The following is a 23,626-nucleotide window of genomic DNA, read 5'->3' as shown; positions in this document are numbered from 1 at the left end:
ATAAATACACATGGAAGCAAAGAATCGGCAACAAGAGAACACGGACCAGTTCTATCCGGTGATCTTAAGGAACCAAGACTGAGGACAGTCCTAACAGTAGGACTTGTAACCCAACTGGTTGTCCCAATCAATGCCCTGAAATGCCTGCGAAATCCTTGTGAGCCATGTCTGTATAAACTACTGCAAAAGGTGCGTTGAACAGGAAGACCATGGGCCAGCATTATTTGGGCTCAAATCCTCCACTGATGTCCACTTTGGACATCAATTAATCTGGAGGTCCTGAGAAGACTCGGCAGCTCGTTTTAGGACCCAAATATCAATCAATAGAGCTAGGTTTTAGCAAATAAATTATAATCAGAGTTTGAGTCCGGAAGAAAAGATGAAACATAGAATTTGACGGCAGATAAGAACCATTCGGCTGTCTAGTCTGCCTATTTTTGCTGATGTAGAGAATGAGACCTTAATCAGTCTTCTATTCAGGATAGCTTTATGTCTGTCCCATGTATGTTTAAATTCCCTCACTGGGATTAGCCTCTACCGCCTCTACTGGAGCTGAGCCATGTATAGACTTACTTGTGCCAGCTGTAGCCGCTAGAGTTTAACCTCTGGCAATCGCAGATATATGTAAAAAACCCCAAAGTTGGACAAACGTATAACAATTTTTGTAGTCATGGGATTTATCCCGTATGACGGCCTGGCAACGCGTTGGAGGTTCATTCACCGTGACGGAGGGTCACTCACCGTGATGGATAATGCTGCTATCCGTCAGCTTCTGCATGAGTTTTATTGCTATCTCTCTGTCCGAGGCTTCTTTTCTCTCGATAAGCCAATCGACCACCTCTCTAGCCACAAAGCAGTTTGGGTAAGTCTTCAGATGGTGTCTTCTGTCTTTAATGATTTTCTCCTCATGCAGCCTAAATCTGGAAATAAAAGGAGTTTATTATAATTCGGGGGAAAAGTAATTTAACGTCAAGCTCTATGAGGCGGGGAACGCATCGCCTAATATAATATAACCTGTCGTACCCCAGCCATTTATTATATGACTGCACTTAATGCACCTCTTCTTATGCTGTAATCTGTAAAGATTTACGTACATAAAAAAATACATACAAAAGATTCAGAAGTGTATGAACCCGAATAACCCATACCGAGCTGTGCCCAGAGACGGCTTTAAATTGCTTGAGAGTCTCTTTTTTGGGTTAAAATGCGATGCAGTCCCACTGATTCAGCTCCTTGGCAAGCAATATAGCCATAAAAATCATATAGGACTCGCCAAACTTGGGGTAATTTGGCGTAGAGGCGGTATAGCGATATATCCCCATATAGTGTGACGGAATCCCTAATATTTATGCCTCAGGTGTTTTTTGAATAGTAATCCCTGGATAGGTGCGAAATCTTGTTTTGTTTTGTGCATTTATCGGTCATTATTATTCTAGGAGCAACCCCGGAATCTGAATGTTTATGCCTAGTATGCTTTTTAGGTTATGTGCTCCCCTTTCTGTATATATACATATATATGTCCCAATTTTTTTTGGGGGGGGGGCTCAGAATAACTATGTAAGTATCTGACGTCCTCAGAAGATGCAATACTTTTGAAGAAATAGAAATCTTAGAAAGGATTATCGGTAGAAGCGGAACAGAGTAACAGAGAATAACAGTTTATTGGTTAAAGCTGTTGGTTCAGATTACTTCTGCGTACATTAAACACGCCGTCGTTTCCTACTGGTAACCGAGACAGGCGGCGCGGATAATGCATGTATTCACGGGAAAAAGCGTGTTTGTTTTTAGCGAACGTGCGAGAACGGCGAACACATGGTTTTATATGTCAGCAACATGCCTGCCTCTCAGCCCTAAACAACACACGGTCAAAGGGTAATAGCCACCATTATTTATTAAGATAGACTGAAAATAATTTTTCCAAAATCTTTTATTGTAAGGGATTTAGCGATCACGGTGGGATACATCAAAAAAATCATCAATACAAATAGATTTTTTTTAAAAAAAAGAAATAAAATAGGAGCCAGCAATAACATTTGGGAGCCATGGCACCTACACAATGTGACGCTACGCGCTTATCTCTTCTGTTCGTTGAGTATGATACACGCTGTAATGGGAAAACCTTAAATTTAGGTTCTAATTTCTCTCTGGGAGATCAGAAAATACATTTTATTAATTTACGATGTTTTTTACACACCCAGAACGAACTGGATATGCAGGTTTCTGGATTAAGTGAAGCTATCCTTAATCCTAAAACATTAGTGATTGTTTCAAAGCCTGCACTCCTATATCTCCACATGTTAGGATCATGAATAGACAGGGCATTTTCACTGCTTCTTGTATCCATGTATGTGTGTATGTATATATATATATATATATTTACACACAGATACTTATATATATATACATAAATATATATACACACACACACACACACAGATCCATATCCCTACATATAACATAACATATATACATATGATGTGAATGATTTTTTAAGATGTGAAGAATTCCAAAAATGTTACCAGGAATCCCATGGCCCCTCACTTAGCGTTTGCATTTATTATATAGCATTCCTCTCCTTCCTTCCTTTCTTTATGTCACCATAAAGACTTAGCGCCATTCAGGAGACACGGAACCTCTCAAAATGATCATCATTCATTCGCAAGAGTGTTACACTGAAGGGTTACTTTGCAGCCTCCTATTGTAAAGGTCTCAGCCTGATAGAAAAAAATATTTTAGATATATATGACTTTTTAAAATGTTTGGATTAAATCTCCTCGCCCCATTAGTCTAGGTTTGTGAAAATCATCTAAAACAAATTAAATAAATACACTATTTTCCATAGTAGACAAATAACACAGACGAGAAATGATTAGCATATTATGAACAATTCAGATGATTCCAGGAACACAGATTACTGAGAAATTACTGTGTTCCGGGTATTTCCACGAATAATAACATCGCCAAGGCCAGCTCCACCACTGGCCAAAAGTCTTGGGGGCTTATACACTAAAGCGGGAGTCGGCTGCAGAGCTTGCAGGAGAGCTGTGGCTTTAACTCTCATTTCACTTTGCATTATAGAGAGCCACCCCTGGCACATCTAACTCCTAAACAGGCTGAGCTAGCCCTGTATAATGCATAGGTCAATCAGAGAGGTGACTTTCAGGAAATCTCATTCATTTCATGAAACCTAATCAGATTTGATTTCCAGTCTATAGGCCACTTGTAGATGTAAGGCAATTATCAGAAAAGTGCAAATATTTCCTAACACACATAAAAGCAAACTTTTTTTTGTGTGTTTGCTAAGCATTGGGTAAAAGTACACTTCGGGAAACCAGACGGCTTCTGTGACGGAACATCGGCACTTAGCAACCGCAAGCCAAACGAGAACTCTAAGATAAAATCAGTGTGCGGATAGAAGAGAGTGAACACCTGGCTGGAGCCGACAAACACATTATAAATCACAATCTTTTGTGTGTTTGTTCAGCGTTCCAGAGTTAAGATAACTCCTTAATGTATAATAATTAATCCGGGCAAAGCCGCTGAGTACTACGCCCCTGCTTCTTACTCACTCCAGCCAGCCATTGAAATCTAACAGCATATTCTTAATTTTTAAAATAACATATTATTATTATTATTATTATATTATAAAAATATTATGTTTTATCAAACTTTGTGATCATTACTATTATTATTTGTTTTTATATAGCGCCATCATATTCCGTAGCGCTGTACAATGGGTAAACCTGACATGACAAGTAGTGTATAATATAACATATATAAGGAGAGACGTGAGCTTACAGTCATTGGGAATACTGGGAATTTCCTGGGCACCTGCAGCTCTCCCTCTTTTGGGGGAGTGGCTACTTTAAGGGGTGGGGTTAGTCACACATAAGGGTAGAGCTAGCCCCAGAAAGCACTGAGTGGGTGGAGAGACGGCGTGGCCAAATATCGCCTCCCTGCCCAAAGACAGGGGAAGGTGACGGGAGGAAGCAGTGGCCGGGTATGAGGCTGTTACGGTTACATTGGCCGACATCGCGTACTTGTTCGTAGCGCAATCTGGAATTGTAACTTTTTACAGTGGATACTTTTGACCGGTTTGTCCCTTAATGGAGTGTTTATAAGGAATAAAACCTCCTCTGATATTAATGATATTGGCACGGTAGGCAATTACCCCTGAGGCTGGTCCAAAATTGGTCAAAGAGGGGTAGTCCGACTTGGACTGGCCCACTCATCGAGGCGGGAGCAAAGGGTCATGTGACCCGGCCACCCGCATAATGTGAGTAGATATAAAAAAAGGTCCTGGGCGAGTTAAGACTGTGATGGTTTGAGTGAGGATGTGTTAGTGTGTGTTACAGAGAGTATGTAAAGAGCCCAGGGGGGCCACTCAGCTGAACCTACCTACATACCAAAAGGTACTAGCTCTCCCCTAGAAACTAAAACGCGTGAAGTTATGTGCGGCGTGTTGGCACTCTTAGTCTTGACAAAAAACGGTATCTTAATTGACCTATTTCCCCGGTATATTGTTTTATGCCCCTGTTCCATTGCATGCGATTACTTGCCATTATGAGACTGCAGCATACTGCATTGGTGGTATTAAATTAAAAAAAAAATCTGACTTTAGCCGTAATATTTTTAAATTATTCAAATGTATTTCTTTTCTGGGTATGGTTCTATATGTAGAAAAAGCTGTGTGCTAAAATATGAAGCAATATGAATGATTATTGTGTATTTCATTAATGTTTTAGAAAGAAAGATACTCTTGGGTTTCTCAAAGCATTCTTGATGTATATTTCAGCGGCTGCTCCAGGTGCCATAAGCCATACTTATAGAAATTGGAATGTACGCGGAAACAGGATTCATCGCCAACCTGTTCTACTCCCATACACGTGGCATCATACAAATCATAGTTATCCTATATAATATTCTCATATGAAGAGCTTTAGATATGCCAAGTTGCTCCTATAGACATGGGACAACCAAAGTACAACTGGGGGGTACATGGCTGGAAATAGCTTGTCAAAATATATTGATAATGGTGATCCAGGAGACTCTGAATGAAAGCTTTTTTCATAAAGGAATTCATTCCGGGTTCTTCTGTCTGCATTATGAAAAGAAGACAAAGCTAAAATACCCGACTGCCACATGCAAGATTCCACAAGGTTAGCTCATTGCACTTGCAGTGTTACTTTTATACCTCCGTGAGGGGCAGAATGTGGGTTGGAATTAAGGAAAAGTGGGCAGGGACTGGGTGTGGTCACCCACTGCTGCCCCGACCGGACAAAGAAGAACCTGACCCATGGAAGCAGGGCGTCATCCTGAGACTCCGGGTCAACCCAACAGAATACCCATGCATGGTTATCAAGTAGTGATAAACCCTGGTGAACGGGACAGATAATTCCAAGCGCCTTATACAAGAGCCCAAGGTGAAATGACTGCCATGATCTACATACCGTACGAGTATCTTGGTTAATCTTACAAACATTTTTTTTTTTTTTAAAGAGGAATATACTTTCTTATTAAATGTGAGACCAGAAAAAACTCCAGTCCACACAACGTAGCCTAAATGTAGCTCTGATGGCTCCAACCAACATTTGGTTGGCAACGGCTAGAACAGCTTGCGCAATAACGGTGCACAATAATAATAATTGTGCTGGGTATAGCATCAGAACAAACATCAAGGACAGGAGCTGCATTAGTGCTTTAAGTAATACATAATACAGCGGCTAATGTACTCAGCACAGCGTTTCCCCAGGCATTAGGGAAACAGCAACACAGTGATCTTCAGCTCCTGAAAGCTTGTGTACAGCACATTATCTGTACTTAGATAATCAATTTAAAGCAGTTAGTGGAGCCAAAGTGAATAAGAAAACCACACATGCGTTTCAGCGTGACAGATGATGTATGTATGTACGTTGTTATATAAGCACATTCAGTGGCCATTTCATTAGGTATTCCAATCTAGTACGGTGGTTTGATATATATGCTTCCAGATGCCCTTCTGTGATCCGCTTCCATCTTAGAATGTTTGTGCACATCCATAAAGACACGAGTGTGCCTTCTGTCTATGTGTGCGATACACACCAACATTTCAATAAAAAACAACTCATAGGCTAGATGGGCCACATGGTCCTCATCTGTTGCCAAATCCTATGTTTTCATTGAATTCTCTCTCTAGTGGACTTTTTTAAGCCCCACCACTAGATTCTGTTGGGCTGTGTCGTACGAACACTCTATATAAACAGGACATCATTAGTAGTTTCCGGTTTGCCAAAGAAAGGAGCCATATAAACAACTTGAATCATCGGGGACAGGAAATGCGATTTATGGCAATGGCAGAGGAAAGAACAAAATCAGATCATGTTTCCTTTTCTAACACCTTCATAAAACCCAAATGTTGTTAACAGGTTGCTTTTTATCTTCTAAATCCAGTTTTGTTATTCAAAAATAACTAATTTAAAGTTAACTTGCCATTTAAGTGGAATTGTATGGGACCCCCACCCTGAATGGGAGGAATAACCATGTGAATCTTGAGACCAGGAAGTTAAGGGTATGCATTCTATGTTTTTGATACAAATTTATATATTCATCCTTTAACACCGTTATATACATTTATACTTGACTACAAAAGGTGGGATTTGGAAAATATAACCGCTCGAGGAGAAGCCGAGACTAAACCTAGGCAGACTTTGCAGATGTTTTAGACCCGAATAGCTCTTTTCTAGGAGCTCGGAATATATGCCGGGTATGAGGGTATCGCAGCGTTCTACGGCCATAAAAGCCACAGTAATGTGTATAGAAACAGAAGAAAATCTGTTATTTTTCTTCTGAACACCCCATATCATAAGGAGCTATCACATATAAATACTTGGTGAAGCTTCTCATGGAAATTCGTGGCAATGCAGGTACCTGCCCAAGGCTCCAAACCGGTGGGCAGCATTGAGCGTGACCGTGCCAGATCTGACCTTGACTCTCGGGGTCTTAGGGTGCATGGGCAGATTTAAGGATATCTGAGCTTATGTTTTTTTCACACCGGTACGAATACCCTGCTTGGATACAGGTGACTTGACTTGAATATCTTTCACTCCAAACAAATAATGATTTTTTTAAGTAGCACCATTATAGCCCTTAAGGGTGACACTATTAGCAAATCAATGCAATTGGATTAATGACTTCCCGTGCATTTGCATAACAAATTACTTTCCTTCCATTAACTCATCTTCCTTCTTCTAGGCTCCCACAACAAATTAGCTTCCATCAAAAGGGCAGAAGTAACTCAATGGGGAGGAATAACCATGCAGATCCTGACAATCAGAATTTAGGGTAGTGACTTCCATGGGATTTTCACAAAGTGGATTTCTTATACCTATACATTGCTTACGACTAGGGCTGCAACTAACGATTATTTTAATAATCGATTAGTTGGCCGATTATTTTGTCGATTAATCGGATAAAAAATTAAATTTTTTTTCAATTTCAAATAATGTAATAAAAAAACTTACAATTTACACTTTCATCTCTTTATTGCAATGGACTCTCTCTATTCACCTTATTATTTTACTGACATAATAATAAAAGCTACAATAACCCAAACACAGTGTTTCTCAAACTAGGTTTTAATACAAAGTTATTAGTAAATATTAATTCATATGATAACTATTTTTCATATTTAATAAAAACTATGAGAAAAAAGCCTTGTTTAAAAAATTTTTATTTACCAAACTGCCTCCTCCCCCTCCCATACATCACTTTGGCTCCTCCCCCCTCCCATACATCACTTTGCCTCCTCCCCCTTCCCATACTCCACTCTGCCTCCTGTCAGCCACGGAGGTTCACAAGACACCAGGGAGCCGGGTAGAGAGGCAGAGTGCCGTATGGGAGGGGGAGGAGCCAGAGTGGTGTATGGGAGGGTGGCTCCCATACACCCCTCTGACTCCTCCCCCCTCCCATACACCGCTCTGCCTCTCTACCCGGCTCCGTTACTGACAGGAACTTTCACTGCAGCTTCATAGAAGCCTCAGCGTAAGTGAAGGTGAGTAACGGAGGCTGTCTGTGCGATGCAGACCCCCACCGGCTGACAGAGAGGATGATCCTCTGTCAGCCGGTGGGGGTCTAAACGATGCGCACAGACAGCCTCCGTTACTGCCCTTCACTTACGCTGAGGCTTCTATGAAGTCAGTAACGGAACCGGGTAGAGAGGCAGAGTGATGTATGGAAGGGGGGAGGAGTCAGAGGGGTGTATGGGAGGGGGAGAGAGACGGAAGTGAGAGACCGGCCAACAGTGAGGGGAATCCATGTCCCCTGCAGCGTTGCGGGGGATCTGGATTCTAGTGTTATAATCCGATCTCTGTTTGAGGTCGGATTATAATTTTTTATAATCGATAAAAATCGATTCGATTAATCGATAATGAAAATTGTTGACAGCGATTTTCATTATCGATTAGTTGTTTCAGCCCTACTTACGACCACTGTATACATTGTTTTTGAGAAAGAATAAGATGACAGGTCTGCTAAGGTTTATTGGATTAACACAGTGCCACCAATGCCTTGTCTAAGTGGAACAGCACCTTTAAAGTAAATGTGTTGTAATACAAATGCCCTTTAACCCTAAAATCATAAATGCTTCCCGCGTACAGTGTGAGAAATGTAGCTAAACATACGTGCACGGTTCATTCTTACGCAGTAATAACACAAGTGACAAGCTACACCTTGTTGGTTAATGAATAACAAGTCGGCGAATTATTTCAGGGAATGGGAGAACCATTAACTAGCACAGTGGGTACGGTCGTCACTCACCATTTATTCTAAATATAAAAACACTTAACAATGAAAATAAATCTAACCATTAAGCAAAAGATACTCAAGAAACTCTCTGTGCTGAAATTCCAACAACGTGTAAAGTGTCAGAGGGACCAAACAAGTAAAAGTGATTCCGGTGCAAAGTTTTATCACCATAACAAACAAAGTAATGGTCCAATCAGCATGAAGATTGCATCGGCCCAAGTTTTATCACCATAACAAAGTAACGGCCCAATCAGCATGAAGATAGCATCGGCCGTACTTTTACAGCTTTCTCCGTTGCTTTCTTGACAACGGCCGACATTCATAGTCTCCCCATTTTCCCTGCTGTAAAAACGTCAGACCATAATCAGTCCTCTGTCTCGGCTTAGATTCAGGATAGCGTTATGCCTACCCCATGCATGTATTAGCTCCTACCACTTCTACTGGAAGGCTGTTCCAATTAGCTACCCCCCTGCAGTAAAGGAAAGGAGGTATAAAAGCAGTGGAGGAGCATTATGAATAAGTGAAACTGCTCCTTAGCCACACCCCTAACCACGCCCACTAACACAAAAGTGTCCCTTGGGAATATTGTGTGTTAAAGGGTTCCACAGGAGAATCTTAACAGGGGCTGTTTATTAATTAATCGAGATATATATATATATATATCTATATATATATACATATGATTTTATTAATAAGTTTATTTGTAAATTGAGCCGTTATTAATAGTATCTGATTAAAAATATTGTGCTGTTTTCTATGAGCGTTCTTTTTTTTCCCGGCAGTTGCATTTTGTGCTCTATTTGTATTCTAGCTCTCTTCTCTTTACTAGACAAACATTTAGACCCCTTTTCATACTGTCTGTGGCTGACCACTCAGCAGGACACTCCGACTAATGAAAGTCTATGGAGGAACGGACTTCATTAGCACTGCCGTAAAGCATCAGCTCAGTGTGGTGTTTAAGTGGGGAAAGTCACCCAAAATATCACATGACTGACAATGTTAACCTACGTTATTGTACACATCGCTGGATTTTATGCTCAAAGAGAATTTTTTTTTTTTTTTTACAGTGGGACTACCCCTTTAACATACCGACTGACTGTGTTTGCTAACCAAACACGATTACTAAACTAACCGGTTTACAGGAAAAAAAAAGTTCAACAAAATAATGACCCTAAATGCAAGAACAAATATAAGCAAAATTCAGAAACAATGTACTCCAGGTATGTATTTACAGCACCCGGTGTGTCCATACCTGGGAACTTTCTGGCTCCGGAGCCCCCCTTGGGGGTAGGAGGTCCCGCGGGCGAGGGGATTTTTTATTATTATGACTACAGATAATGTGATCACGATTTCATTCTCAGATGTCTGGGACACCACAGAATGCATACCGCACATGCACAGTAACGCTGACAGTTTGAGTGACACTCTACTTCCCAAGCTCCGCCCCCGAATCCCGATTCACTCTTGTGTATATAACCTCATCATCAGCTTTTTTTATCACTTCTTTATTAATGTTTAACTCAAATCAGTGACTAATTACTATAATAATAATTACTATAATACGTTAAAATGTTTTTTGTTTTTTTTAAATGCTCATGTAACTACCGTGATTAAAACTTCACAGCGAATATACTGGTATATATTGATATTTTACTCAATTACGGTATTCTTATCATTAAACACCTCTCAAAACACATTAATCTGATTTTTTGTGACCTTTCAAGCTAAAAAAGAAAAAACAATAAAAAAAATAAAAAAGAATAAAAAAGAAAAAATTAAGAAAAAAAAACTTACAAAATGCAGGCGCTGTGGGGGATAAAATAGCAAACCTCATCTCTGTTACATTGAAACAGAATCTTGGTACAGAAACTGCATTTAGAATCACATTTTTCTGAAACATATTAAAATTAGAGAGAATCAGAGATTGGAACGAGCGTAGAATAGGATTTCTCAACTTCACACGACCAATGCCAGATTTAAAAAGGTGTGAAATATGTTTTAATGATCTAGATCGCAGTCACATCGCAGAACAGAGAGTGAGTTTTATATTTTAACCCGCTAGTTTCAAAAGTCAATAATTGTTATAATAATAGAAATAACAACAATAGTTATTATTATTGCCATCTTACTGATGCATCCAACAGGCCCATCTCAGATCTTCTTACAGGAGGACCTTAAGGATGGTGAAATATTCCAATTCACCTAAATTCAAGTGGTGGACTGGCGATGGTCACTTAATGCGAAGCCGACGTATATTGATGCAGTAAGTATCCAATTGTGAATATTTATATAGATTTTGTTCTGTGCAAAATTAAGATAACTTACACTTAAAACGCTGCATCAAGACGCACAACACTGACGGGTATTTCCCTTTAAATGGTTAATCCTTAGCAGGCAACCTGCCTGATGCCATAAACTAGTTTGTACTTTCTTGTTCATATCTAAACCACCTTCTACAGGTTGATTATTGAGCAACATTGTGGTAATAAATAGCTTTTTTAGTGAACGGCATGGCCTTAAGTCATATTTATCTCCTACAAGAGAAATATATATATACACACACATACACATATATATATATATACATACACACACACACTACCTTCCAAAATGTTTGGGGTCACTTAGATATTTCTGTGTTTTGTAAAGAAAAGTAAAACTTTGTCCATTAAAATAACATGAAATGGATCAGAAATCCAGCGCAGACGGGGTTAATGTAAATGACTATTGATTTTTAATGGAATCTCTTCATAAGCGTACAGAGGCCCTTTATCACTCCCATCACGCCTGTGTTCCAATGTCCCTTTATCACTCCCATCACTCCTGTGTTCCAATGGCCCTTTATCACTCCCATCACTCCTGTGTTCCAATGGCCCTTTATCACTCCCATCGCTCCTGTGTTCCAATGGCCCTTTATCACTCCCATCACTCCTGTGTTCCAATGGCCCTTTATCACTCCCATCACTCCTGCGTTCCAATGGCCCTTTATCACTCCCATCACTCCTGTGTTACAATAGCCCTTTATCACTCCCATCACTCCTGCGTTCCAATGGCACATTGTGTTCGCTGATCCAAGTTTAAGTTTCTGATTGTTAGAAAATCCTTTCGCAATTATATTAGAATGTCCTTGTTTTTCATGAAAACAGTGACCCCAAAACGTTTTGAACAGTAGTGTATAATTTAAAGGGAAACTCCTACCATTTTTTTCATCACTGATATCAAATTAAAAATATGTTTTCAAAACTATTATGTTGTTTTCCGTTGCAGTTTTTGCGTAATATGATGTTTTCAGGCAGCTGCATATTAGCTATTTGTATTTATTCTACTTCTGTTATCTCAGCCCAGGCGACTATAGATAAAAGAGATAAACACCCTGACTAAAACGTCCAACTTGGGTTATTTATCATCTATACATCTGCTACACAATTGTATAGATACAATTTACTACAGCACACTATAAATAACTTAATAAAATGACTATAACTTTAGATGTTTCTGGCCGGGGACATCCATTGTGTTCTGTCTAATATTAGATAATAATATAAGAGATAATATTTGTAAGCAATGCCTGTGAACTGAGCTAAAGATTTAAACAGTTAAATTAGGAATGAAAAAGTGCCCGTAATCGGGACGATACAGTATATGCTTTCAAGCGCATAAGGCCTCCCTTTAATCAAATAAACCTTGGCAGATCTGTCATTTAATTTTTTTATGGTTCTACGGCAACAACGTATCAGCGAGTGCCTTTGTATTTGGGGGGGGAAAAAAAAATGTTGTGCTGTATTCCGTGAAGTAGGTGGAACAGCACCTTTAACAGGCCGATAAATTGATAATATCTGCCGATCGCCTTTACTTCACTCAGAAGTTTTATTTCAGTGAATGCATATTAAAGTATTTTGTAAATAGTTTACCTGTAAGGTAAATCATGGACATGTACCTGACTTTATCAGACGCTGCAGCTCATGAGTTGCAGTAAAATGCCCCATCCATTCTCCGCTATATGCTTGATAGGGACACTACGGCCATCATTCACTGTGTGTGAGGGTCTGTTGAGACCCCCGTGCGCATATGAGGCAAGCACTCCCATTTATTTCATTGGGAATTCTTTCCTACCACTGACTGGCCGCTTCAAGTAGCCAATCAGTGGCAACAAATGTCAGAACAGTGGAGAAGGAGGGCAGCTGCTGCAGCAGGACTGCAGCTTCTGTGTCAGGTAAGAGCTTTCTTTCTTTTTATTTCCCCAGAGTACTTTAATATGGATTCTTCTTTAGAGGGGGTGTCGGGACCACCAGACTGTCCCTTTAAACAGGGAATCAGTGAAGGGTGACCTCTCCAACTAAAAGACAATGGGAGCCTTTCTGCACCTGCATTACAGGGGGTGTTTTCTTAGACCCCCTATAACCAATCAGAGGGGCAGGGAAGGATTCTCATAAATCCATCAATGCATTTACATAGGTGAAGACAGTTTAATGTAAAGGGGACACTCGGCTACCGTATGATACCTTAGCTGTTCGCCAATGATAAGAACCTCTGTCATCTGCTCCAGCTCCGTGGCTCTCTTCAGCACCGCGATATTAAGCGTATCCATTCCTAGCATGAAACGAGAACAAAGCACAGATTACATTCGAAAAGCTTCCACAGCTGAATAATAACAAGCAATGACATCATAGATTTGTATTAATGCCACTTATTTGCAACATAATATAAAACTATTATATATTATGATACAAAAAAACAGATTTTAAATAAAATACACTTCTAATGAGGATACTGTCGCCATATTAACATTTTAGCTTCCAAAATTGTTTTTCGCTGGTAGATCTATTTGGAATCCCATCAATTAAACTGAATCATGAAATGAAAACATGTATCGCTACGTATGTGTTTAGCCATCAAATAGTTTGGCCAGCTTCAATAAGATTTGAACCGCACGATACAACTCCCACCGCGCAATTTTTGGGGGGTGATTTATTAAATATATTATTTTTGTCTCTGTATTAATCTCACAAAATTAGAACCCAGCAGCGCTTTGCGGAGGAGAAAGGAGAGATAGAAAAAACACAAAGACGGATCTTTCCTGCGCTGGGGTAGGAATCCTGCTGCATTACATCATCATACAATCCCACCGGAGATTCTACACATCAACAAGTCATTCCAGAGGAAGAAGGAAAACATCCGATCGACAACAAGCAGTCAACATGTCAACTGGAACCAGGACTCTCTATCTAACGTATCGATTTGTCGGTCTATTCTAGGATTGTCAGATCCCTCGAATGTAAGGACTGTAAGAAGCAGTGCGGGAATTGTTGGTGCTATATAAATAAAATAATAATATTAATAATAATAATACTGACCTGAAGTGATTTTGTGACCCTTCTTTTCTTAGAGATTGTAAAAAGAATATCGCCCATCAACACCTCCCAGGGTCTCCTATAATAATCTGCTTCGCATCAGAGAGTTGAAGCGCCCCGGAGACGAAGCGAACGCACAGCGACCAAGGACAAGCGGAGGGGAGACACAGAAATGGTTTAAATGTCCCGTGTGCAGCTCGGGGCTATGACGTCATCCGCACCAGGCTGAACTTTGATATCATTGACAAACACTGAGCTTGTGGTCGTGAAATGATCCAACGAGACAGATGTGAAAGTTCTTAAAATGTAAACAACCCCAAGTCTCAAAAAAGTGCAATCCCCGCACTGCCAGGTTTTTTCCCTCCCCACCAAAAAAAAACAAACAAAACCCTCAAATACACAAAAACGTGCAGTATTCCAGTGTCGGTGTCAGTCAGATGTCACTTTCCCACTTTGACAGTTCTGTTTTCGCAGCCCTTGACGATCCAACCGCAACTTGTCAGGATCCCCGTAAGGCGATCCGTGTCCCTTTGTAAAGAATTAATAGATTACGTTAAGTTATGGTTGGTGGTCTTCTTTCCGGAGTGGATCCTGGGGCAGGATTCGTGCACAAAAGAGAAGGAGATCCTACTGCGATCTATTGTGTAACGCTAGCTGGCTTTCTGCGTGCAGCTGTCACCAAAGTCTTCCAAGGAGCACGTTGCCCGTGCCATGGGGCGGAAAAATGATGCAACGATCAGCTCGGGTTCTGACTGCAAACGCACCGCAGCTTCGGCGAAAACATGTCAGCCCCGAGTAAACATTTAATACATTCCCATTATGTAAAAGAAAGAGACTTTAAAAGAAAAGCCACATTGGGGCAAAAGCGCCTCCTCCCTTTGCTGGCTCTGAAGACAGGCAGCAGCAGGGGGGGGAGGGAGGGGAGGCAGCTGACAGCCCTGCTACGGTGTCTGGGAAGGTCCAATGCATGGAAAGCAAAACACACGCGTGTTTGCATACAGCGAGAGGCGACGCGTCCGTACAAGGACATCGGTGTTCGCGGCGAGGTCCATAGAACATCATTAAATTGTCCACCGCAGACCCCAGTAAATGCCCACCATGAGCAAAACAGCAAGTTCTTTATTTCACTGTGTTATATAATAATACCATTATGTCAACTTTTACAATATTACATTCTGCCTAAATTCTGGTGCTTGGTGCTATTACCATGGCAACCAATGGAATGTTTCTACCAATTGCTTCACTCTTACCGCTTTGCACAGTATTTGCCCTCCGTATATAAAGGTCCTGTTAGCATTACCATACACCGGCCCCAAGTGCCCCCCGTATAGGAGCTCTTACCCTTTTGTCTCGGACCCGATTCTATCTTTGCTGTTTTTGATGACTTTTTCTAGGAGCTCAGAATGTTTGCTGGGTACGAAGGTATGAAAGAGTCACAATAATGAATGACCAACGAGCTGCATTGAGTCCGGGTAAAGCGATGCCCCCTACTGACACCTCTCAGCACCTTTCTGCAGCCAATCACACGCGCCATTACAGCAAGATGTCCCCGTCCTCTGCCTCGGTCCTTCTCAATGTGATCAGGAGCTAGATAGATAGATAGACAGAGAGAGCGAACAATCAGTGATTCCCTGGGTCCCATGACCCAAATTTACATATTTTTTTGCTTGCCCCTAAAGGGTTAGATTTTTTGGGGGGGTTTAGCTAAAGTTATGTTTATAGTTTGAAAAACCTAAATGAAAATTGTATACAAATATATGGTTTCCAAATCAGGGCAAGTTCAATATATTTTTTTCCCCATTTATACTAGCTGTGTATAATTAATAGAACTGTATCTATATTTTTAAATACCCCTTTTTTTAAATTGAATTAATAAAAAATGGGTTACATATATGAATATTAACCCCTTAAGGACAACGGGTACTGGCTGTGTTGTGAAGGGGTTAAAAAAAATAGCCCTACTTGCCCTGGAAAATATATAATTTGTGTGATTTCAATAACGGTTTTGGTTCAGTAGTGAAAAAGGGGTTAATGCACATGATACCTAAGAGCTCCCGTTAATTGTTATGCTGTCCCCCTGTTAGGGCCCGCAACTCCGGGTCCGCCGAAGCGACTCACCCGAATACCCGATGCCCGCGGGTACCGAATCCTGGGGTTACGTACCTGCATACCGGACTCCACCATTGTACCTGCCTCGCAGCCTCACACCCCCTTTCCAAATACAATACCCCCCCACCACCAAGTGACTTCCAGATCTCCTGGGATGTCCCGTACTTACTGACCATCAGCACCGGCACAGATAACGTTTTACGGGGTCTCATGAGCCACCAATGTACCCAGAAAACTTCTATTGATTTAATTGTAGAATGTAAGCTCATGAGACAAATTTTAATGGAGGAAGCTAAAATGGAATGCTTAGAACTCCATCACAGTGGTGCCATCTAAGTCTCTCTCTCTCCACTTTTAAGGGGTATATTCAGAAAACTCAATGTTTTAATTGCAGTTGGGAATCGTACATGCGCTACTTGGAGTCTCTAAAACCTACAAAGAGGGATCTCACAGAGCGATCCAGGGATTTGTATTTAGTTCCATTTCGCAATCGACTTTTATAGCAGGTAACGGATGAAGAATTGTGAAATACGCCTTTGGGCAGACACTAAAATAAGATTAATAACCGAGTCTTTCTGCTCCTGCTGAGTTAATTAAGAGGTCCGGCTCTCTGAGAATTTATCAAGCTGTATTATCTGAGCCAAAAGTGACAGCTTAGAGAGTTGAACCTAAAATATTTTCTTCCATAAAAAAAACAACTTCTGCTTTCATCACCTTCGCAAGAAAAACAGCACTGGGAACAAATACAAAAACCTCCTGGTCTTGAGCGCCGGCTAAGTTTGGCTCGTTACTCGTTAATCATTTTAGTAGCCGGAAGCTAATGAATGTTACCGTCGTGACCGCATAGTGACCGTGGACAGGGAGGTCCTATATATGCTATACATCCCTGTAACGTTATACAGAGTACATGGCATGAAGCCCTATATGCTATACATCCCTGTAATGTTATACGGAGTAGATGACATGAAGCCCTATATGCTACACATCCCTGCAACGTTATACAGAGTACATGACATAAAGCCCTATATGCTATACATCCCTGTAACGTTATACAGAGTACATGACATAAAGCCCTATATGCTATACATCCCTGTAACGTTATACAGAGTACATGACATAAAGCCCTATATGCTATACATCCCTGTAATGTTATACGGAGTAGATGACATGAAGCCCTATATGCTACACATCCCTGCAACGTTATACAGAGTACATGACATGAAGCCCTATATGCTACACATCCCTGTAACGTTATACAGAGTACATGACATGAAGCCCTATATGCTACACATCCCTGTAACGTTATACAGAGTACATGACATGTTCTGGACAAAAGTAGGGCAAAAGACGAGATCCCAGAGAAGAGATTCGCTGTCTAAGGCATAAATATTAGGGATTCAAAAATGCATTTTAATGTATTTACAAAGCATTAATGATCGTTTGTATCATTATTTGAGGAGTCATGAAACTATAAAATGCTGCTTCTGCCACAAGCTGCCCCTGATCTTTAGTTTAGACTAAATATCAACAAAATAATTATACTGATTCGCAAACACAGCATTTAATGGTAGAAATTGGCACAGTCTACATTTTAGCAGATCATACCGATTTTTCGAGGTTGCAAAGATTATATAACCTACAAAAAAAAAACTACATCCTGCCATTTATCCGATAAAAAAAAACAGCTAAAAATGCATTATGTTTATAGGCTCATTTGTCATAAAAACATAAGTCTCAATAACAGTCCTCCTAAGTCAATTTACACATTATGCTAAACAAAAGTAAAAAAAAGTCTGTTACCGTCTACAGGTAACGGATTTACCCCAGAGAAGTTCCTTCTGCATCTGTAAGCCCACCTATAATTCTGACAGTGTATGTACAATGTATAGTCAAAGATATAATATATAATATAATAATATATAATAATAATATTGAGACTGATGGGAGATAGTTTTGGTGAAACCTTTACATGACGGAATCTGCTTTTGTGATAAAAACGGTGAGATCACACAGATATGTACATTATAGAATCAACACTACAACAACAAGTATTTATATAGAGATTGGGAGAAAAGATGGGTTTTAAGTCTTTTTTTTTCTCTAAAGTTGGGGCCTTGGAGCCGGATTTTGCACGCACTTTGGGTAATGAGAGAAGAGACATACGTGTGGATCGGAGGGGGCAAGCAGGGATACCTTTATGGCTTTAAACGATAACACGCCTATCTTAAAGCAAATTCTCCATTTGATAGGAAGCCAATGGAGAGACTGTAAAATAGGTGTAATATGGCATGCGCGGGGTTGATTCGTTAATAGTCTGGCAGTTTGTGAAGTTCTTTTTATGGGAGGCCTACATACAGTGCATTGCAATAAACATATATATATATATATATATATATATATATATATATATACACACAGACATATATACACATTACCGTTCAAACTTTTGGGTTTTCTAACGATTAATTAGCCTTTCAAACCTAAACTAGCGAACACAACATGCCATTGGAACAAAGGAATGATAAAGTGATGGGAGTGATAAAAGCCTCTGTACACTTATGAAGAGATTCCATTAAAAATCAGCTGCAATAGTCATTTACAACATTAACCCCGTCTGCGCTGGATTGCAGAGTATGCGGTGATACCTTTTTTATTGGACTAACATAATATTAAAAAGACAAGCTTTCGAGAGTTATCCTCCCTTCATCAGGTCTGAAGCAATACTAATCAACATGATAGAGGTTACAACTTAAAACAAGTGATGGTATAAGGTGGGGGGGGTTGAGTGGGGTGTCGTAAATAATAGGTCTGGAGGTGAGAAATGCAGAGAGGTGGAGAGATAACCCAGGGACAGAACAAATATATATATATATATATATATATGTCTCGTTCTGTCAGTTCTAATATAATCAGACTTGATAATCTAAACAATGTTATTATACGCAAAATACACGTGGTGCAGGTCTATACACGTTTCCTCGTAAAGCGCACTATTAATGGGTAGATTGTCGTTCTCAGGTGAGACAGGTGAGAGGATGTAGAAGAGGCAATAGTTTGATGGGAGACCAGATAGTCCCCGACCACCTATCAAAATGAGACTATTCTACAACTTTTTCCCCAACGCTAATCCTATAATGCTAAGAAAAACGTTCACACAACTTCCATAAACACACCAAAACAAATGCTTTCCATAAATTACAAGATTACATCATCCATAAGGTTGGGCTGGTATGGTGCTATACTGCCCCCTGCTGATCACTTAATAAATTACTTTCATTAAAGAAAAAGAAAAAATCAGTATTATCACTACTATTGTTCTATATGGCATTCCCATGAGAATATAAAGGCACCGGCTCCACTATTTTCAGACATACTATCAGTTTGTTGGATCGTTCCTAGGGTACAATCACATCGGCCAGGGGAAACGCAGCGACTGTACGGGTCCAGGCATCGAGAGGCGCTGGGAAAGCAGGTCACTCAGCAGCGTATAGGCAATATGTACAAATATCGGTTGGTTAAGCCGTATTTTGCACATTCCTAAAGGTTGATAGATTGGCTTGGTGTTATAGGAAGCCTTTATGTTTTGATGGAAGCACCGCCTTCCCAAATCTTACATTTATTATGCGGTCCACCAAGAACATGGCCTTGCTACAGCATCTGATTACCCAATATATCAAATATATTATATATATATATATATATATACACACATACGCGTTAATATTAATATATGTATTACTCACAAAGGCTTGCTTCCCTTCACCGAGGTCATATCCACGTTGATTTAATTAATAAGCACAGATGAACACATTTATTTATCATAACAGATATATATATATATATATATTTTATTACTATTTTCTTGCAGATGTTCCAGTTGTGTACTACAAAAAAAGCCATGACTGCATTTTTTCCCTTTAAACACCGCTTTTTATGTAATTTTTGCTTTGTCTATAAGGGAAGTGTTTTCCAGTGTGTACTGAAGTCACGACAAGTAGTGAGTTTTTCCGAGTAGCATTTGGTGGCTTGCTGACTATCCCAGCAGGTAGCTCTTAGGTGTCTGCAGGGCACAGTCTCCTCAACGGTGCTCCACTGTGCTATCGGCCACAAGGGGCGGAAAACTAAAGGACCGCTCCAGCATCCCCTATGATCCTCGACCAACAAAGAATGCTTTTCAAAGTGCTTTAGGATTAATATTCATTTGTTTTCTGGGATAAAATGCCCCTCTGTGATTTGGTTTTAAAGGTAGTTTTTGCTGCAGTCTCATTGAAAGTAATGCAGCCACACAGGGGGGAATCATTAGACCCCGTGGGAGCCAGACCTGGAGCAGGCTGGCATTAAAGTATATATGATCACTATATTGATACATTATATTGAAGCAGCCTATAGCTTGCTGACCATTGTAGAAGCATCATGGAAAGCACAGTGATTATATGAATGGATAAAAATGTTGTGACTGTCCCTTTATCCTTAACCCCTTCATATAGACGTACCGGGACGTCCAAAAAACGCCTATTAAGAATCCCCTATGGACGTCCCGGTATGTCCAGCCCTGCGGGGATATCCTGCCCTCCGATGAGGCACAGAGACGAGCGATCTCTATGCAGGTCTGTGAGGACCTGCAAAGAGATCACAGTGTGATCGGTGCAGGGGGATCGCAGGGAGGGGAGTGAGAAACCATCTCTCTCACACCCCCTCCCGTCCTGAAAGAGAAAAGCTGAAGTTAATTCATTAAAAAAATAATATTAAATAAATCATTAAAATAATAATATAAATAATACTAAAAAAAATTATAATGTGAGCTGTGATGTCATTGTGACATCAGTGGCATGTTCAGGAAGTCCCTAAGAGGACCTCTAACCATTTCTGTGTTAAAAAAAATACTAAAAAAATTAAAATAAATTATTTTTTTTAAAAAATATATAAAAAAAAGATAATAAAAAAAATATTAAAAAACCTTAATTCCCATTGCCCTAGCATAACATCTAGCCAGTATAACCCTCCTGCCCCCGTTCACAACCCCCAAACCCGTTAAGCCATAGCCATAAAAAGTATACAAAATTGTACACCTTATAGTATGCTCCCTGGTGCTGGGAAAGTCTGGAAAATCTATATAATTAGGTATTTCTGAAATCAGGACACCTGAATTGATAAATTTGGAGGGGATTTTCCATCACTTTACCTAATTTTGTGAGGATTCAGAGGGAAAATGTAAAAAAAAAATTGTTTTTTTTTCTAATCTTTGCTAGTTTTTACTAAATTTCTGATTCTAAATTGTCAGCTAATCATCCAACTATGGTATCAAAGCTCAATCTCTCCTTGAAAAAACAATATATAGTTTACATGGGTACACTATTCACAGGAAAGGAGAATCATCGCTAAACCGACATACCCCAAAATTGCTCCGGGCTTTGAGGTCAGTGGCGTCGGCAGGGGGGGCCAGAGGGGGCCATGGCCCCCCACATCATGCTGTGCCCCCCGGTGTGCCCCCCCAATTGAAACGCCGTCTTTTTTTTTTTTTTTTTTTAATAGACCCGGAGGAGAGAGTGAGAGGCGCCGAGCGGTTGCTGAGGAATAAGTTCTCAGCAACCGTTCAGCGCCTCTCACTCTTCTCCGCGACCGCGAGGCCTCTGCCTTGTTCGCAGTGCCGGCATTTCAAGCCGAGCGCCGGTATATGTCGTCATATCCGGCGCCCAGCAGTGAAGCCGGCAGAACCAGGGATACAGAGACCTCGCGATCTCACCACTGGACAAGCCCAAGGTAAGTGAACTTCAAAGGGGGGGGTTAGAAAGTTAGGAGGGGGTTAGAGAGTCAGAAGAGGTAGATAGGAAGTGAGAAGGGGTAGATAGGGATAGATTGGGAGGGAGAGGGGTAGATAGGATAGATTGGGAGGGAGAGGGGGTAGATAGGATAGATTGGGAGGGAGAGGTGGGTAGATGGGATAGATTGGGAGGGAGAGGGGGTAGATTGGGAGGGAGATGGGGGTAGATGGGATACATTGGGAGGGAGAGGGGATAGTTAGGATTCATTGGGAGGGAGAGGGGGTAGATAGGATAGATTGGGAGGGAGAGGGGGGTACATAGGATAGATTGGGAGGGAGAGGGAGTACATAGGATAGATTGGGAGGCAGATGTGGTAGATAGGGAGGCAGATGTGGTAGATAGGGAGGGAGAGGGGGTAGATAGGATAGATTGGGAGGGAGAGGGGGTAGATAGGATAGATTGGGAGGGAGAAGTCTTTATGGGACAAAAATGGCGTACGTTCAGCTGTTTGGGGACAAAGTTGTGTAACTTAGGTGCTGGTCAGGTTCTATGTGGGCAGTGTGGACACCAGGGTTGGCTTTGGGGTGTGTGACCAGTGATCTATGCCTGTAATTTAGGGGGTTTTATCTATACCTTTAATGCAGAGTTTATATGTAATTTCCAATTGATTTATATCTGCAAAGCTGGGTTTTGTGTCATTCTGTTCATCTGTATCGGCTATATTTCCATACATTATTAATGTTTACCTGCAAATATAGGATTTGCATGTCTTATTCAGTTGATCAATACCTGGAGTGCTGTTTCCATGTGTTGATTATTTGATCTAAACCTTCAGTGCTGAGTGTACATGTGATTTCCAGTTGATATATACCTGCAATGCTGGGTTTGTGTGTTCTGTTGGTTTATACCTGCAGTGCTTTGTTTCCATACATTATTTATGTATACCTGCAAATACAAGTTTTTTTTTAATCTCATTCAGTTGCATGTGCTGTTTCCATGTGTTGTTTATTTGATCTATACCTGAACTACAGGGTGTAAGTAAAAGAGCGCTATGGTTTAGTGAATGAGGGGACAAAGGGACTCTGGGGATGATTACAGGGGCGAGGACCTCTCAATGTAACGGTGCAGGACTGACTCTCGCGGTCTTCCCCTGATCTGCAGTCAGTGTGGGAATTTTTTTTTTTTAGTACGGTAGCAGAAGGAGTGATTGCATGCAAGGAAGCGTTGAGCGGGGCCCAAGGAAATGCTTGGGTAGGGTCCAATTTTTTCACTATAAAATATATTGGCAGCAGGGTCTAATATTTATATATATATTTGCAGCAGGGGCAAATATTTATATATGTTTTGGCAGCAGGGGCTAATATTTATTTATATACTGGCAACAGGGTCTAATATTAATATATATATTGGCTGCAGGGGCTAATATTAATATATATAGGAAGCAGGGACTAATACTATATATATCGGCAGCAAGGTCCAATATTAATATATATCAGCAGCAGGGGCTAATATTAATATATATCGACAGCAGGGGCTAATATATATTGGCAGCAGGAGCTAATATTAACATATATTGGCAGCAAGGGGCTAATATTAATATTTATTGGCAGCAGGGTCTAGTAT

General features: G+C 40.5%; 1 protein-coding gene across 1 annotated transcript in view; it reads right to left on the bottom strand.

Moving 5' to 3' along the window:
* Positions 1–16,301, bottom strand: part of LOC149305652 (DEP domain-containing mTOR-interacting protein-like) — a 37,729-nt gene extending 21,428 nt beyond the window's left edge. Inside the window, exons 1-4 of the mRNA XM_089477273.1 lie at positions 16,251–16,301; positions 14,585–14,660; positions 13,284–13,371; positions 742–920 (exon numbers count right to left, since the gene is read on the bottom strand). Coding sequence (XP_089333399.1) covers positions 742–920; positions 13,284–13,371; positions 14,585–14,660; positions 16,251–16,301 — 394 coding nt within the window. The remainder of the gene's footprint in view (positions 1–741; positions 921–13,283; positions 13,372–14,584; positions 14,661–16,250) is intronic.
* Between the last annotated feature and the right edge of the window lie 7,325 nt (positions 16,302–23,626).

Source organism: Sceloporus occidentalis, unplaced genomic scaffold, assembly GCF_023333645.1.
Source record: "Sceloporus occidentalis isolate IW3139 unplaced genomic scaffold, rSceOcc1.0.p SCAF_11, whole genome shotgun sequence".
In the NCBI taxonomy this organism is placed as follows: Eukaryota; Metazoa; Chordata; class Lepidosauria; order Squamata; family Phrynosomatidae; genus Sceloporus; species Sceloporus occidentalis.
This window is presented reverse-complemented; position numbering and strand designations above follow the sequence as displayed.